General features: G+C 48.2%; 3 protein-coding genes across 4 annotated transcripts; 2 read left to right on the top strand and 1 right to left on the bottom strand.

Annotated features, from left to right (window-relative positions):
• Nucleotides 1-1,363: 1,363 nt before the first annotated feature.
• LOC117844699 (TORTIFOLIA1-like protein 1) lies at nt 1,364-8,757 on the top strand. Of its 2 annotated transcripts, XR_004637913.2 has the most exons (7): nt 1,364-2,506; nt 4,339-4,530; nt 4,658-4,730; nt 4,822-5,438; nt 6,479-7,348; nt 7,764-7,846; nt 8,239-8,381. XR_004637913.2 is itself a non-coding variant. In XM_034725452.2 (6 exons), exons 1-6 carry the CDS (start codon nt 1,712-1,714, stop codon nt 8,431-8,433), a joined length of 2,742 nt encoding a protein of 913 aa, XP_034581343.1. In that variant the 5' UTR covers nt 1,365-1,711; the 3' UTR covers nt 8,434-8,757. The 2 variants fall into 2 exon arrangements, 1 of the variants encoding a protein (XP_034581343.1); XM_034725452.2 differs by lacking the exon at nt 7,764-7,846 and having other exon boundaries at nt 1,365-2,506; nt 8,239-8,757.
• Nucleotides 8,758-8,788: 31 nt separating this feature from the next.
• On the bottom strand, nt 8,789-10,571 carry LOC117844700 (cytochrome P450 716A1). The gene is made up of 2 exons (XM_034725453.2): nt 9,463-10,571; nt 8,789-9,379 (listed from the first exon to the last, which is right to left on the bottom strand). The coding sequence occupies exons 1-2, from the start codon at nt 10,412-10,414 to the stop codon at nt 8,853-8,855; spliced, it is 1,479 nt and encodes a 492-aa protein (XP_034581344.1). The 5' UTR covers nt 10,415-10,571; the 3' UTR covers nt 8,789-8,852.
• Nucleotides 10,572-12,327: 1,756 nt separating this feature from the next.
• Nucleotides 12,328-14,326, top strand: LOC117843292 (cytochrome P450 716B1). Its single transcript, XM_034723858.2, has 2 exons — nt 12,328-13,558; nt 13,635-14,326. The coding sequence occupies exons 1-2, from the start codon at nt 12,574-12,576 to the stop codon at nt 14,132-14,134; spliced, it is 1,485 nt and encodes a 494-aa protein (XP_034579749.1). The 5' UTR covers nt 12,328-12,573; the 3' UTR covers nt 14,135-14,326.
• Nucleotides 14,327-15,305: the final 979 nt, after the last annotated feature.

Below are 15,305 nucleotides of genomic sequence, written 5' to 3'. Positions count from 1 at the left end.
CTTAGATCAACACCGATCATATCAACCTGCACGATGTAGGTACCTGGATGTTGATCCCAGGAACTAACAAAACGGTTTCAAATACCCATCCGCTCCTAAATATTTGTTAATGTTGATTTTTAGGTGCTTGTCCATTTGTTTTATTCAAAATTTGGTGCAAATATGTAAGAACATAAGTCATACTTAAAGTACCTCTAACAAGAAAATAAACTACATCAAAAAAAATTGATATTTCCATTATTTTTTTTAAAAAATAGGATGAATGATCAAACATCGTATCCAAAATCAACGATGATAGACACTTAGGAACGTATGGAGTATTTGGAGAAGTGCAAAGCTGATTAAAAGTTTTGACCTTGTTCAGAGTATAACTAACAATAAACTTGTTTTAAGTTTACTTAGAAAACGGCACGATCCATTACTGTCCAAGGAAAAGTGCTTTATTGGGCTCACCATCTGAAAAAACTCAAGGAAATAAAACTTTTGCTTGGTGTCATTGCAAAATGGCAGCACTTGTGCATGTAGTCTAAACGTCAGCCCATTGAGTTAAAAATATACTCATCCGGCGATTCTTAGCTTTTTTTTTCCCACTACCATTTCGGTATATTTCAAGATTGGCCAAACCAAAAGCATAGCCAGAATGGATTTCACTCCTTAGCTAAATTTTGAGCTGGAACCAAACTGATCCGTATGGCTCCACAATTGCTAGTGCTGCGGCCTGCTACTGTCTGCTGGTCATTTGTAACAGGTGTGCAGAACTCAGCCTCGTGCGGTCTGATGAGCCCAGCCGACCACAAATTTTGGTTTGGTTGGAGGAATGAAATTGATCGATTTATAACAGCTCATTCCTCATTTTTCATGCGCGCACAATAATACCGACACGAGTGCGGAATCATCCCAACACAAACTTATAAGATACTCCTAGCCTAGGTGGCGATAAATTATGCTATATTGGATGAGATGATTTCTCAAACCAGACACCATAGTGCCCATAATACATGTTACAAAATATTTTTTAACATAATATATGGTGTCTACGGTCACCTAGCAAAATTTAAACTTAAAATGCCGTGGAGGAAAAAAAACACAAATCTTATTAAGAGTAAATTAAACCAGCTGACATAATTGTTGAAATACCAACATATAGTTTAAGTGGTTATTCGGCTGGAGAGGTAATTTAGTCTTTTCTTTTTTAAAATATAAATAAATGCTCGTACCCACTAAGGAGGAGTCGATTGTAAGATGAACCATACAACTGTAGGTTCAGAATCACTAGTGTATCTGAGAAAATAGCTTATCTAATCAGCTGCTCTCTCTACCTTAGTGGGCCCTCACTCCCCCTCCTAGTTCTCTCTCTCTCTCCCTCCCCCACTGCGGCACTGCCCTCCCTCCCTCCTCTTCTCATCAGCCATCACCCTTCTCAAAGAATCTTGAAACCCTTCTTCGCCGACGCCTCCCTCCCCCATCTCCGCTCCCAAGGCGAGATCTCATCATCACCCCCATTCCCAAATCAACCCAAACGCCAAATCCGAAACCCAACGATCCATCCAAAAGCGCCCCAAATCCCACCAAATCCACCTCAAATTCGCCACCAAATGCCCCAGATTGGCACCCAAACCCCGCACGCACCAATTCAAATCTGACCTCGCCATTTCCCACCCCCCCTCGACCCCCCCACCCCCCTCTCCGCATTCCCCAGATTCCCGCCGCAATGGCGACCGCGCTCTCCAAATCCGCCGTCAAATCCCACCCCAGGTCGCCCACCACCGCGCAGCCGCCTCCGCCGCCCAACCCCGGCGCCGCGGCGGCCGGCGGGGGAGCGGCGGCGGCGGCGCCGTCGTCGGGGCCCGCCGCCGGCGCGATGCCGTCGAAGAACGCGGCGATGGCGGAGCTCAAGTCGCGCGTGCTCGCCGCGCTGGCGAAGCTGTCCGACCGCGACACCCACCACATCGCCGTCGAGGACCTCGACCGCATCATCCGCGCGCCGCCGTCGCCCGACGCCGTGCCCATGCTGCTCAACGCGCTCGCCTCCGACTCCCAGGGGCTCGCGTCACCCGCCAGGCGCGAGTCGCTGCGCCTCCTCGCCACGCTCTGCGCCTCCCACCCGGACGCCGCCGCGCCGCACCTCCACAAGGCGCTTGCCCACCTCGCGCGGCGGCTCAAGGACCCGGCTTCGGATACCTCCGTGCGCGACGCATGCCGAGACGCCGCGGGCCAGCTCGCGGCGGTGTACCTCCGGCCGCTGGCCGCTTCGGGCGTTGCTGAGGCGGGCAATGCGACCGTCACGCTGTTCGTGAAGCCGCTGTTCGAGGTGATGGGGGAGCAGAGCAAGGCAGTGCAGGGGGGAGCGGCTGCCTGCCTCGCCAAGACGGTGGAAGGGGCAGGGCCTGGGCCTGGTGTCATCGGGATGTTTGGGAAGCTCGGTCCTAGGATTTGCAAACTGCTTGGTGGCCAAGGCGTGCAGGCGAAGGCAGCACTGCTGGGCGTCATGGGAAGTTTGGCACAGGTGGGTGCTCCCTTCGTAAATTTGTTGTGCATGCCATGTGTTTGATGATTTTGACTAAGGAATACCAGACATTATTAAGGTTTGCTAGTTATCGGTCATTTAATGGCCATGTGATATTTTAGGCAGGAATTTATCCTAGACTGGAGGCAGCTGTGATTTTGAAGTTTCGTGTTGATACTTTGATTGTAATAGCCTGTGCATTTCCTGACAACTTTAGGTATGAAAATGCTGGTAGGGTTTTGGTCTGCAGAGAGTAGGTTACGTGTTTAGTGAATTACTTGGAGACTGTGGTATTGTTCATGGCAGTCGATTTTAGTTGTTACTTGTGTATGCCACGGAAAGTGTAGAGATGTAAACACTTCAAAGTTTACAAGTTGCTGGTGAATTATTACTGAGAAGCTGCAAATGGAGATTGGACATTGAATGTGATCACAGTATGGCTCCTGATAGGTTGAATGTGGAAGATTTAATACTTAATGTCCTCCAAAGAACAAAGAGACTGGTTTTAATTGCTGTTTTAATGGATGAATAACAGAAAATATGATATCGTTGTGATTTTGTTTTAGTTCTAAATAGGAGCTTAATTAACCTTCTAGCGACATCTTTTTTTCCCCTTTAGTTTCACCATGGATTTTAAAATTTCCTCTTTTACCTGGTCATAGAGATATGATGTGCATTAGTGTATACACTAGAGTTTCAGTTAGAATTGTTTCTTTCTGATGTATATATCAATATATTGTTTCATGCATTATCAGAGACAGTAGAAGACAGCCTTCTGCCTACTCTGTATTGCTTGTTGCTGTATGAGTGAATGGTGGTCGTGCATTACTGTTGGATTATTTGAGATTATTTTTAAAACTCGTTTTGGCCTTCTGATTTTCAGGAGCACGTTGTAGCTTACCAGGTTGGATTTCACTTGTGGGTTTTGTTTCATTATTATTTTTTTCATGATTGATCTATTACTATAACAACAACAACAACAACATAGCCTTTCAGTCCCAAGCAAGTTGGGGTAGGCTAGAGTTGAAACCCAACAAGAGCCACAAATCAGGGTTCGGGCACATGAATAGCTGTTTTCCAAGCACTCCTATCTAGGGCTAAATCTTTGGGTATATTCCATCCCTTCAAATCTCCTTTTATTGCCTCTTCCCATGTCAATTTTGATCTTCCTTTGCCTCTCTTCACATTACTGTCACGCCTTAGAGTTCCACTACGCACCGGTGCCTCCGGAGGCCTTCGTTGGACATGTCCAAACCATCTCAGTTGGTGTTGGATAAGCTTTTCTTCAATTGGTGCTACCCCTAACCTATCACGTACATCCTCATTCCGGACTCGATCCCTTCTCGTATGACCATAAATCCAACACAACATACACATTTCCGCAACACTTATCTGCTGGACATGTTGTCTTTTTGTAGGCCAACATTTTGCACCATACAACATTGCAGGTCTAATCGCCTTCCTATAAAACTTGCCTTTTAGCTTCAACGGTACCCTCTTGTCATATAAAATTCCTGATACTTGGTGCCACTTCATCCACCCCGCTTTGATTCTATGACTAACATTCTCATCAATATCCCCATCTCGTTGTAGCATTGATAACATCAATGTAATTATGTAAGGTCCTAGCTCATCTGTTTGAGCTCTGTTTTCTGGTTTCATTCATAAGATTGCAGTGCCAAACTGGTTTTTAGGGGCTTTAGATAGTCTTATCATGAAAAGATTCCAATTGATGCTTGCATTATTTTGCTATACATATGCCATTCTGCAATGATATTATGTGAACTATCAGCATGTTTAATTTGAGTATCTGTTCATATCTTGCCTTTCAGGTTGGAGCAATCAGCTCCCAGAATATGCCGCAAACTCTGCAAAGTATTCGTGACTGTCTTGAGAACAGCGACTGGGCTACTAGAAAAGCAGCTGCTGATACATTATGTGTCTTGGCTACCCATTCAGGTCACTTGATAGGTGATGGGGCAGCCCCAACCATAGCTGCTCTCGAGGCTTGCCGTTTTGATAAGGTACCAAGAATTCTTTGCGCTCACTCTAAATTTGGGGTCCTCTTTTTTGCTCATGGATCTTTTTTCAAATGACCACAAATTATGTGCTTTTGTGTTCATATCTCATAGTTGGCATTTCCTTCCATAGGTAAGGCCTGTTAGAGATAGCATGATTGATGCAGTACAGTTGTGGAAAAAGTTAACTGGAGAAGATGCAAATGGTAATGATCTGTTCGTTTATTTGTCAAGTGTACTCTATTATTTATGGTTTTACTATCTCATACTTAATGTAAAACAACTTACATGCAACAGATGGTAGAAATAAGGACCCAGCTGATGGTGAAGGGAAGCTGGACACAAAAAGGTCAATGCAAAGAAGTGGAAAATCAGAATCCTTTGAAGATTCCTCCCCAGATTCACCTAGTAACAATGCGAAGGGCAGTAGCATAGCTGAAAAGGCTGCAGTTCTTTTAAAGAAAAGATCGACATTAACTGACAGGGAACTGAACCCTGAATTTTTCCAAAAGCTTGAGACAAGGAAAACAGATGGCTTGGCCGTTGAGGTTGTAGTCCCCCGCAAGACTCTACAATCTCATTTGAGAAGTGAAGAACCAGAAGAAGATGGTGATCATGTTGGTCCAGCTAACAGCAATGGATCAGCTGAAGACGAAGCAAATCTGACTCAAATGCGTGCTAGCTCTAATTTTCAAAACATTCGAGATAGATGGACTAACCAAAGGGGAAATAGGAACAAAGATGCAAAAGCTAGGGCATCTGATGTTGAAGATAGGGGTGAACCCAGTGCAAAAGACACTATGAACATCCCTGGAGAAGGCCCATTCATAAATAATAAAACAAATTGGTTAGCCATACAGAGGCAGTTGTCACATTTGGAGAGACAGCAAACCAGTCTCATGAACATGCTGCAGGTTAGTGTATGTTTACTTCTCTGAAATGTTTGAAGTTTCATTTTCTATTCTGCTAATGCTAAGAAAAGGATCTAGAAATGAATGTCACACTTTTGACTTCCTGAGTGTTGACAAGAAACTAACGTCCGTACTATTAAGCATCTCTGCTATTAAGATTTTTCACAATTTTGTGCCCCATGTTACTGAAATTATGACTCTTGTCATGAAGTTATGTTAGTGTATTGGACATCTTTTGATGTCATTTAACCATCAGACACAGACAGAGGATGTTACTTACACAACAGCACGGATGACAAGTGAACTGAGCTTTACATGTATGGCAAATACTGAAAGCTTGGGTCCGACAAGCTTTGAAGATTGAGCCCTATTAAGCTGAGCTTGAACCTGTTCTTGTTCTCAAATCCTTATCGATATTAAGCATGGGTTTAGTCAAGCTCTCTTGACTTCAGCCTAATTAGGCTTGAAGATATACATATATAAGTATATAACATATTATATCCCTATTCTGGTGAAGCTTGAGCTTATTTGAGCCTAATATATATTTGTACACATGCATTGATTGTTATGGTGCCTTTTTAAGTTGAGTTCAAGCATTCTAACATATAATCTACTCAAGGACATGCAATAATGCAGGCTTCTGGCCTTATCAAGCTGAGCTTGAGCTTATTTGTGCCTCAGTTGAGCTGACCTCAGGCTCAAGCTTGAGGTTGACCCAAGTCTTTACTGGGCTTACTCATGCTCAGCTTGCTGAGGACTCTAGTTCCAATTTTATTTATTATTTAAAATAACTTCCACATCTTTTGGGAAGAAAATTGACTGCTTTGTGGCCACCTGACTGGGTATATGACTACTTGTTGCATAGCTCGGATACGTGCTATAACGACCCTATGCTTTCTCTGGTTATGCTCCAAATTTTTTATATAGGTGGCAAATGAGACCTCAACCGCTTAGATTTATGGCTGTGCTGATTTTCAGGACACATTTAAACTTAACATAATCGTTTCCTAACTACCAAATAACGTTTTCTTTTCAACTTTCAGGATTTCATGGGCGGATCTCATGACAGCATGGTTACTCTAGAGAACAGAGTGCGTGGTCTTGAGAGAGTTGTTGAGGAAATGGCGAGGGAAATATCACTCTCTTCAGGCCGGAGAGGTGGTGGTCCAGCGCTGGGCTTTGATTCATCTCCTGGCAGATCATCTAAATACAATGGTTTCCATGAATATTCTAATTCAAAATTTGGGAGGAGTGGTGATGGACGGATGGGATTTGCAGAAAGGTATTTTTCTGCAGATGGTGCTTCTGGTTTAAGAAGCCCTTCTTGGAGACCAGATTCTGAACAATGGGACTATGCTTATTCTGGATCAAGAAGTGGTATGAATGCGAGAAGAGGATTAGATTCTGTTTCGTCTGACAATAGGATGCCAAGAAATGAACGAAGTAATGATCAAGCAGGTCCTCGAAGAGGTTGGGACAAAGGGCAGGGACCCTTTAGATTTGGTGAGGGTCCTTCTGCTCGCAGTGCTTGGCGGGCCTCAAAAGATGAAGCAACACTGGAAGCTATTAGAGTGGCTGGTGAAGATAATGGAAGTTCAAGGGCTGCTGCAAGAGTAGCTATTCCTGAACTGGATGGAGAAGCTTTGAATGATGACAATCAAGGGGATGAAAGAGGCCCACTTTGGGATGCCTGGACCCGTGCAATGGATGCTGTTCATGTTGATGATATGGACTCTGCATATGCTGAGGTTCTTTCAACTGGTGATGCCGAACTACTTGTAAAGTTGATGGAGCAAACTGGACCAGTTGTTGATCAACTTTCAAATGAGGTTGCAAATGAAGTCCTACATGCTGTGGGGCAGTTTCTTGTGGAAGAAAGCTTCTATGATGTAGCCTTGACCTGGCTTCAGCAGGTAATCTTCATATCCCATTGCAGTAATATATTGATGTTTGGATTCTTTGATGTTTTCTTTGACAAATTATATTAGAGAAATTATGGGCAGCATTCTAAAATGCGTCTTAATGAGCATACATTATTAATTAATCTAACATGGTACTGTGATAATTGGCTGTCTAACATTGTTCGAGAAAAAATGGCTATCTAACAAGCTTGATGATAGCTTTCTGAAAGGTTTAAGGTTTTTTAAAGAAATACTTTTTTCTAGGGGAATGAAGAGCCAAGGAATACATAAAGAGCGAACTAATTGGTTGATTTAGCTAGCGCATTAAAGTAATCGAAGCAGTTGATAACATATATTGATAAAAGTTAATTTGGATAGAGTATCAAACTGCTATTGATTGACTTTTGGTCCTTCTGCCCTCAAACAGAATCCTGGCTTTTCATTTGGTCTAGAATGAAGGCCCATCAGTTTTACTGGATTGCTCAAGGTTGAAGGGAAAACTGTAGTGAAGTATGTGATGAATTTTTGATACTTTATTTATTGAACAGATGGGTTCCTATTTGGTGAAACTTATTTTCATGTTCTCTTTTGTTTGCTCTATGATAATTAAAGTTTACACCTGGACTAATTCAGCTGTTTCAATCCACTTGTGAAACCAATGTAATACTCTTTAACTTTTATTATTTCCTTGAATGGTGATTAAGCTGGACAAATGGCTGTATATAGTTTATAAACATGAAACGTTGGAGTACGTTGGACAAAGAACAGTTTGCAAGGAAAATTCTTAACATTTAGTTCCTTTTCTATACGCAAATGTCTGGCATTATCATTTTTTACATTTCTGAGCTGAAAGCATAACTTTGAGCTAGACATTTCAAAGATGGATGTATTGGTTGTTGCAGTTGACCGATTTGGTAATGGAAAACGGTTCTGATTATCTTGGGATCCCTCTAGACGCGAAGCAAGACCTTCTACTGGGACTTCATGAGGCTACAGCGATCGAGCTGCCCGATGATTGGGAAGGAGCGACACCAGTGCAGATAATGAAGCAGCTGGCTTCATCCTGGCGCATCGACCTGCAACAGCTTGTCAATTAGGGATACATTGGTTGTCGGCATACCGAGTTAATTTCATTTCATTTGTTCGTTGCTGCCTGTTCTTGCTTGGTCTATTGCTATTAGGAGTAAGTGTTAGATTGGGCTGAGTGGAAGTGGCACTGTGTTGAAATGGATTGGTTGTCTTGGGAAATATGATGTTGATATTTGTGTCACCTGGGTCAAAAATCTTTCATTATTCATAGTTTGATTTTTGTCATTATACTGTATAATATGGTCCTTTTCGAGGTGGTGCATGTGGTGTGATGTATTGGTGCATTTACATTTTACACACTGGAATTTAAAGTGAGTAGCCATATGATTTTATTGTCACCGCGTCAACATTTCTATGCAATCGTGGATGAAACCGGAAGCAGGAGCTATGCATTCTGTGATGCAGTTGCAGATTCAGTATCAGAAATTCAGAGCATTATGGATGCGATCACTTTTGAACTCAGGACGCGCTCCACGCCTATGTGCTCGAGCTCGATCGGGAGCCCATGCAGCGGCGACGGCATGGGGTCCCTGACAAAGATGTTCTCCTTGGAGAGTAGCCTCCACCGGAAGCGCCTCACCAGGTGGTGCATGGTCACCAGCGTCTCCACCCTCGCGAACTCGATCCCGGCGCACAGCCGCTGCCCGCCGCCGAACGCCACGAACGCGTATGGCGGCGCCGGGCTCTCGAACCTCGACGGGTCGAACTTCTCGGGGTCCTTGAAGATGGCCGGGTCCATGTGCGTCACGCTCGACGCCCAGAACACCTGCCACCCCTTGGGGATGACGTAGCCGTCGAACTCGATGTCCTCCATGGCTCGCCGGAAGCTCCCGAAGATGGGCGGGATCATCCGCAGCGTCTCCAGGGCCACGCGCCACGTGAGCCTCATGCTCTGCAGGTCCTCCCATGTCAGCGCCTCGCCGTTGGCCTTGTTCTTGACGATCTCTTCGTGCTCTGTAGTACGTCGCAGAGAGAAAGGCGCCGTCTCGTCAGGCATGGCGCACCATTAATGGCATGAAGGCTGCTTAGTTTCTTACCTTCGACCATGGCGGCGAGGGTTTCGGGATCGCCGGCGAGGTGGCGGATCATGAAGGTCATGAGCACGGACGACGTGTCGTGGCCGGCGACGAGGACGACCATGGCGTTGTCCACGATCTCCTCGTCCGTCAGCAGCCGCTTGCCGTTGCCGCCTTCGGCCCTCAGGCTGGCGAGGCAGCTCACGAGGTCGTCCGCGGGCGACGACTCCCCCCGCTCCAGCCTGGCCTTCTTCTCCGCGAGCGTCGCCTCGAGCACCCGCCGCGCCCGCGCGCTCGCCCTCAAGCTCCTGCGGAACGCCGTGAACGGCAGGTCCAGCGGCACCGACCACATGCCCTCCAGCATCGCGCTGAACGCCGCGGCGAGCCGCGCCCTGACGGCGCCGCGCTCGAGGCCGAAGAGCAGCGTCGCGATGATGTCGAACGTGAGGAGCTTCATCAGCGGCAGCACGGCGACGTTCCGGCGCCCCGCCCACTCGGCGTCGAGGTGGCGCGACACCTCGGCGTCGATGGCGCCTACGTACCGCCGCAGCGAGTCGGGCTTGAGGAACTGCATCATGGCGCCGCGCACGCGGCGGTAGTCGTCGCCGGCGAGCTCGAGGATGTTCCGGCGGCCCAGGATCAGCGGCAGGCACCGGGGCTGCTTCGGCGCCAGCGCGTCGCTGCCGAACACCAGCTTGTTCGCGGCGGCGCCCGTCACGAACACCGTCGGCGCGCCGAACAGCGACAGCTTCGACACGGGGCCGTACCTGTCGACCCGGTCCCGGAGCCACCGCTCGCCGGTGTTGCTCCGCATCGCGCGGAGCAGGCCCAGGCTCTGCCCGATCACCGGCAGGCCCAGCGAGCCCGGGGGAAGGTTCGCCGGAAGCGGCTTCTTGGTCCTTGTCGTTAACCAGTAGACGATCAGCGGCGTGAGGAAGGTGGCGAGGAGCGCGACGGCGATGGCGGCCGCCATTGTCGCGCACCGAGCTGCTAGAGCTTGGTGTTTGGGAGGGGAGGGTGGTGCGATATTTTTGGCGCCGTAGCAGTGTGCGCTGCAATGGTGGAACTAGAGAACAAAGCGGCATCTTCAACTACTGTGTTGCATTGTGATTTCTAGAAGATGATTAGAATCTAGGATGTGGATGGATGGTTTGCCTCGATCGGTTGGATTTAGCGTTGCAAACATTCAGTAACGTGCTGAAAACGGTGACAGGGACAGCAAGAGGTTACTCACTGATCGAAGGAACAGAGACAGACTAAGGGTGCGTTTGGTCAGCTATAACTTTTGGAAAAGTAGTTATGAGCTGTGTGCTATGGAAAAGTAACTGTAAGCTATGGGATGTTGAAAAGCCGTGGAATAGTTGTGGCTTTGAAAAAAGTAGCGAGTGGACACCACTTGTCATTCATAGTCCCCCTCTTCCTCTCACTAACGAGCGGTCGAGCGGACCACTCGTCAACCCCCTTTTCTTCCTCTAGTCTCTTCACTGCTCCACCCCACCTCGCCTCCTCCTCCTCCTCCTCCCTCTCCACGGCGTCGCGGTGGTGGGCGCGGAGAGGGGCGCCGCTGCCGCTGGCTGGGAGAGGATTAGGAGGGGCGTCGCCACCGCCGACCGGGAGAGTCGGGAGGGAGGAGGGGTCCGGGCACCACGCCGGGGACGGGAGAGGAGGAGGCGTCGGGGAAGACCAAACGGGGAAGAAAGAAAAATAAAAACGAATCGGTACAGCATAATCAATGGCGGGTGGGTAATTTTTGTGAAAAGTTGGAAACCACAACAGGTAAAAGCAGGAGTAAGGGTGCTGTGAGATTTGTACAGGCTAAAAGCTACTTTTTGCTGTGGCTTTGGGTGGAAGCCAACCCCTTTAGTTAGCTTTTGGCTTTTTTTTGAAAGCCACCACAGGTTGAAAGCTGAACCAAAGGGATCCTAAAGTAATAGAGTTTCGATAAGCTTTATTCACAAACGGTGATGCTATATGACAGACATCCGGAATCTTAAAAAAAATCGGACGTTCCGACGTATGTTGCAGTAGTTAAGCATCGATGTTGCAACTATTGTTTCTGCGTGAAATATAGTATTCATGTTGCGGCGGGAATTTTCTATCCTAAAGTTGTAAGTCTAGTCATTTTTACATATTGTTTTTCATGTTGCAAACAATGATAGTTGATGTTGCACTAGGTAATTTTTAATGTTTCATCGGTGGATGGTCGCTAGCAGCGCCGATTCACAAAACGGAATCTTGCGTGTTCAAATGCGCATGGATTCCGCCTAGAAAACGTAAAGCATTGCTGACAGCTGAATAAGCATGTGCTAATCCTCGTCAGGGGAAAAAAAGGTTGGTTAGGTTCAGGTATACGTCCAGAGAACGAAACTCACGTGCTCTTCTTGAAGTATAAATAGTCAAAGACTATTTTTTGTCAAAAAGAAATGAATAAAAGGACGGCTACGATACGAGGGACGGCAAATTCAAGTTAGTACAGTTGTACAAAGTGTTGACTGGTGAGTCGAGGTTCAGAATTCAGAGCAGCAAAAGACGCATGGCAGCGAGTAAGGAGGTGTTTGATTCTTTAGGACCTCCTAAAATTCATGTCACATCGAATATTCAGATGTTAATTAGAAAGACTAAATATGAGTTAATTATAAAACTAATTACACAGATGGAGGCTAATTCACAAGACGAATCTATTAAGCCTAATTAATGCATCATTAGCACATGTTTACTGTAGCATCACATTGTCAAATCATGGACTAATTAGGCTTAATAGATTCGTCTCGCAAATTAGTCTTCATCTGTGCAATTGGTTTTGTAATTAGTCTATATTTAATACTTCTAATTAATATTTAACACACCCTAAAAAGGTTGCTCAAAAAAATCAAGACCAGGTCGCGACATAGCCAAGCGACCAAGTGCAAGATTGCCCGAGCCTGTCTCCAGAAAGCTTTGTCTCCTCCCGCGGAATCTCCAAGATCCTCAACTATGCGATATGCTCTCTTCAGTTCCTCGTCGCATGGATTCCACAAAATCAACGATCGATAATCTATTAAGCTCCAAACAAGCAAATCAAACAAGCAAATCAAACAAGCAAATCAAACATGTCTTTAAATACCATCAATCACTTGCAATTCTCCGTGTCCCATGCCCAGTCCAAGCAGTTTGCTTCACCAGGCACCAATGGATTTCTCCCTCCTCCTAGCGCTCACGGCCATCGCCTTGCCCGTGCTCCTCCACCTCCTAACGAGAGCCAACAAGCCACGGCATGGCACGAGGGCCAAGCTGCCCCCGGGCTCCCTGGGCCTGCCGCTGATCGGCCAGAGCCTGGGCCTCCTCCGCGCCATGCGCGCCAACACCGCCGAGCGGTGGATCCAGGGCCGCGTCGACCGGTACGGCCCAGTGTCCAAGCTGTCGCTGTTCGGCGCGCCGACGGTGCTCCTGACCGGGCCGGCGGCCAACAAGTTCGTCTTCTTCAGCGGCGCGCTGGCGATGCAGCAGCCCCGGTCCGTGCAGAGGATCCTCGGGGAGCGGAGCCTCATCGAGCTCACGGGCGCCGACCACAGGCGCATCCGCGGCGCGCTGACCGAGTTCCTCAAGCCGGACATGCTGAGGCTGTACGTGGGCAGGATCGACGGCGAGGTGCGCCGCCACCTCGACGCCGAGTGGGCCGGCCGGGGCGCCGTCACGGTGCTGCCGCTGATGAAGCGGCTCACCTTCGACATCATCTCCTCGCTGCTCTTCGGCCTCGAGCGCGGCGCCGCCAGGGACGCCCTCGCCGCCGACTTCAAGCACCTCATCGATGGCATGTGGGCCGTCCCCGTGGACCTGCCGTTCACAGCGTTCCACCGGAGCCTGAGGGCCAGCGCCAGGGCCCGCCGGGTCATCGCCGGGATCACGAGGGAGACGAAGGCCAGGCTGGAGCGCGGCGAGGCCTCCCGGAGCAGCGACCTCATCGCGTGCCTGCTGAGCCTGACCGACGGCAGCGGCGCGCCGCAGCTGAGCGAGGAGGAGATCGTCGATAGCTCCATGGTGACGCTCATCGCTGGCCATGACACCTCGTCCATCCTCATGACGTTCATGGTCCGCCACGTCGCCAGCGACCCGGACACCCTCGCCGCCATGGTCCAAGGTAATAATAAACCCCCATGCTTTGAGGACCGAGACAAGAAAAACTAACTCTGACCACGCCATGGCTGGCGGCGCAGAGCACGACGAGATCGCTGAGAGCAAGGGCGACGGCGAGGCCCTGGCATGGGAGGACCTGGCGAAGATGAAGTTCACGTGGCGCGTCGCGCTCGAGATCCTCCGCATGGTGCCTCCCATCTTCGGCAACTTCAGGCGAGCAACCCAGGACATCGAGTACGACGGCTACGTCATCCCCAAAGGATGGCAGGTGTTCTGGACGGCAAGCGTCACGCACATGGACGCCGCCATCTTCCACGAGCCGGCCAAGTTCGACCCGTCCAGGTTCAAGGACGGGTCGCCGGCGACGGCTCCGCCATGTTCCTTCGTGGCGTTCGGCGGCGGGCCGAGGATATGCCCCGGGATGGAGTTCGCCAGGATCGAGACGCTGGTGACGATGCATTACCTGGTCAGGCGGTTCCGGTGGAAGCTCCTCTGCAAGGAAGACACATTCGCGAGGGACCCCATGCCGTCGCCGCTGCACGGCCTGCCCATCCAACTTGAGAGCAAGTCCTCTCACTGATAAGGACAAAAGGATTGGCAGCGAACATTTGAACAACGAACAGGGTTACACCAGAAAAGATGCTCCAGATGGTTTATAGGAGTGTTTCGAAGAATGTCAACCATGTCTTGATATTCTTTTTATACCAAATGTTTAAGAGTTAATATTTATAGGTTTGTAGTGCTCATCAGCTATGAACATATTATTTTAATACACGACATGTGTATGTCCAATACAATAGTATAGAGAGATAGAGACACAACAACTCATCGTCGTGATGAAATCGATCAGAGGCTCGACATCATCAATGCAGATGGTAGATATTAGACAACTAGAAAACAAATGGAGGGATCGACCTGTGAGAAGCTGAGAACAAATTAGGATCCCCTAGCAATCGTCCGTCTGTCATGGATCTTTGATCCTGCCTGGTGCCTCAATTGTCAAGTATGGATCCAGCGTGGCACGAGTGAACCTTTGGCACGGCTTGGCTCAAGGCTGTTGTGGACGCGAATGACGGCTCTGATCGCCGTATGCAATGGTGGAGGAGACATGGCCAAACGGTTTTAGTCAAATAATCGGATCCAAAATCTTCAACTCTATGTTCTAAATCATAAGAAAATTCTACTAAATGACAACAGCTTGAATATCATGACAACAGCTTGAATATCGCCAACTTCAGGTTGGCAAGTTGCTCAGTAGTTGGTTGTTCACAATGATGCGTGGCCGGCATCCGATGGTACCTGGTGCTGGAGTGGTATCATTACAGAGCTCCTAGTGTGTGACGTGATGGCTATGTCAAAAAGGTAGCACAACAAATCTCGAAGGGATCATATACTTCCTAACCCTGCCGCCACCGCTGGAATAGGAACTGATAACATTGCAATGAAGCAAATGTTGCTCCCAATGGAGGCAGGGAGACAACTTCGGGCAGTAGTGTCTCAATGGCATGCAATGGATGGAGGACAATTAATAGGATAAAAAAGGTTCTCACAAGTAGGACAACCAATTTTGTGGGTTCCCATGCAGAGATGGATGGGCAAGATATGGCCGATAGCTGCAGCACAATGGATAGGTAGGCACAGTTCGACAGTAGCACCTCTATCTTGACAACCATTGAAGACAATGAAGGGTGTCAATTGAGGTGCTTTCAAGTAGGGCAAACTTTTTATTCCTCTCCAAGCTAGGACGATGT

This window comes from Setaria viridis, chromosome 2 (genome assembly GCF_005286985.2).
Source record: "Setaria viridis chromosome 2, Setaria_viridis_v4.0, whole genome shotgun sequence".
NCBI classification, from domain to species: domain Eukaryota; kingdom Viridiplantae; phylum Streptophyta; class Magnoliopsida; order Poales; family Poaceae; genus Setaria; species Setaria viridis.
Note: the sequence above shows the minus strand (reverse complement) of the source record. Positions and strands in the feature narration are given on the sequence as shown.

Coding starts and splice junctions, on each gene's coding strand:
- LOC117844699 (XM_034725452.2), top strand. CDS start 1,712: ATGGCGACCGCGCTCTCCAAATCCGCCGTCAAATCCCACCCCAGGTCG. Junction 4,531..4,657: donor AGGCTTGCCGTTTTGATAAG/GTACCAAGAATT, acceptor TTCCTTCCATAG/GTAAGGCCTGTTAGAGATAG. Junction 4,731..4,821: donor AACTGGAGAAGATGCAAATG/GTAATGATCTGT, acceptor TACATGCAACAG/ATGGTAGAAATAAGGACCCA.
- LOC117843292 (XM_034723858.2), top strand. CDS start 12,574: ATGCCCAGTCCAAGCAGTTTGCTTCACCAGGCACCAATGGATTTCTCC. Junction 13,559..13,634: donor CCTCGCCGCCATGGTCCAAG/GTAATAATAAAC, acceptor CTGGCGGCGCAG/AGCACGACGAGATCGCTGAG.
- LOC117844700 (XM_034725453.2), bottom strand. CDS start 10,414: ATGGCGGCCGCCATCGCCGTCGCGCTCCTCGCCACCTTCCTCACGCCG. Junction 9,380..9,462: donor CCTCGCCGCCATGGTCGAAG/GTAAGAAACTAA, acceptor GACGTACTACAG/AGCACGAAGAGATCGTCAAG.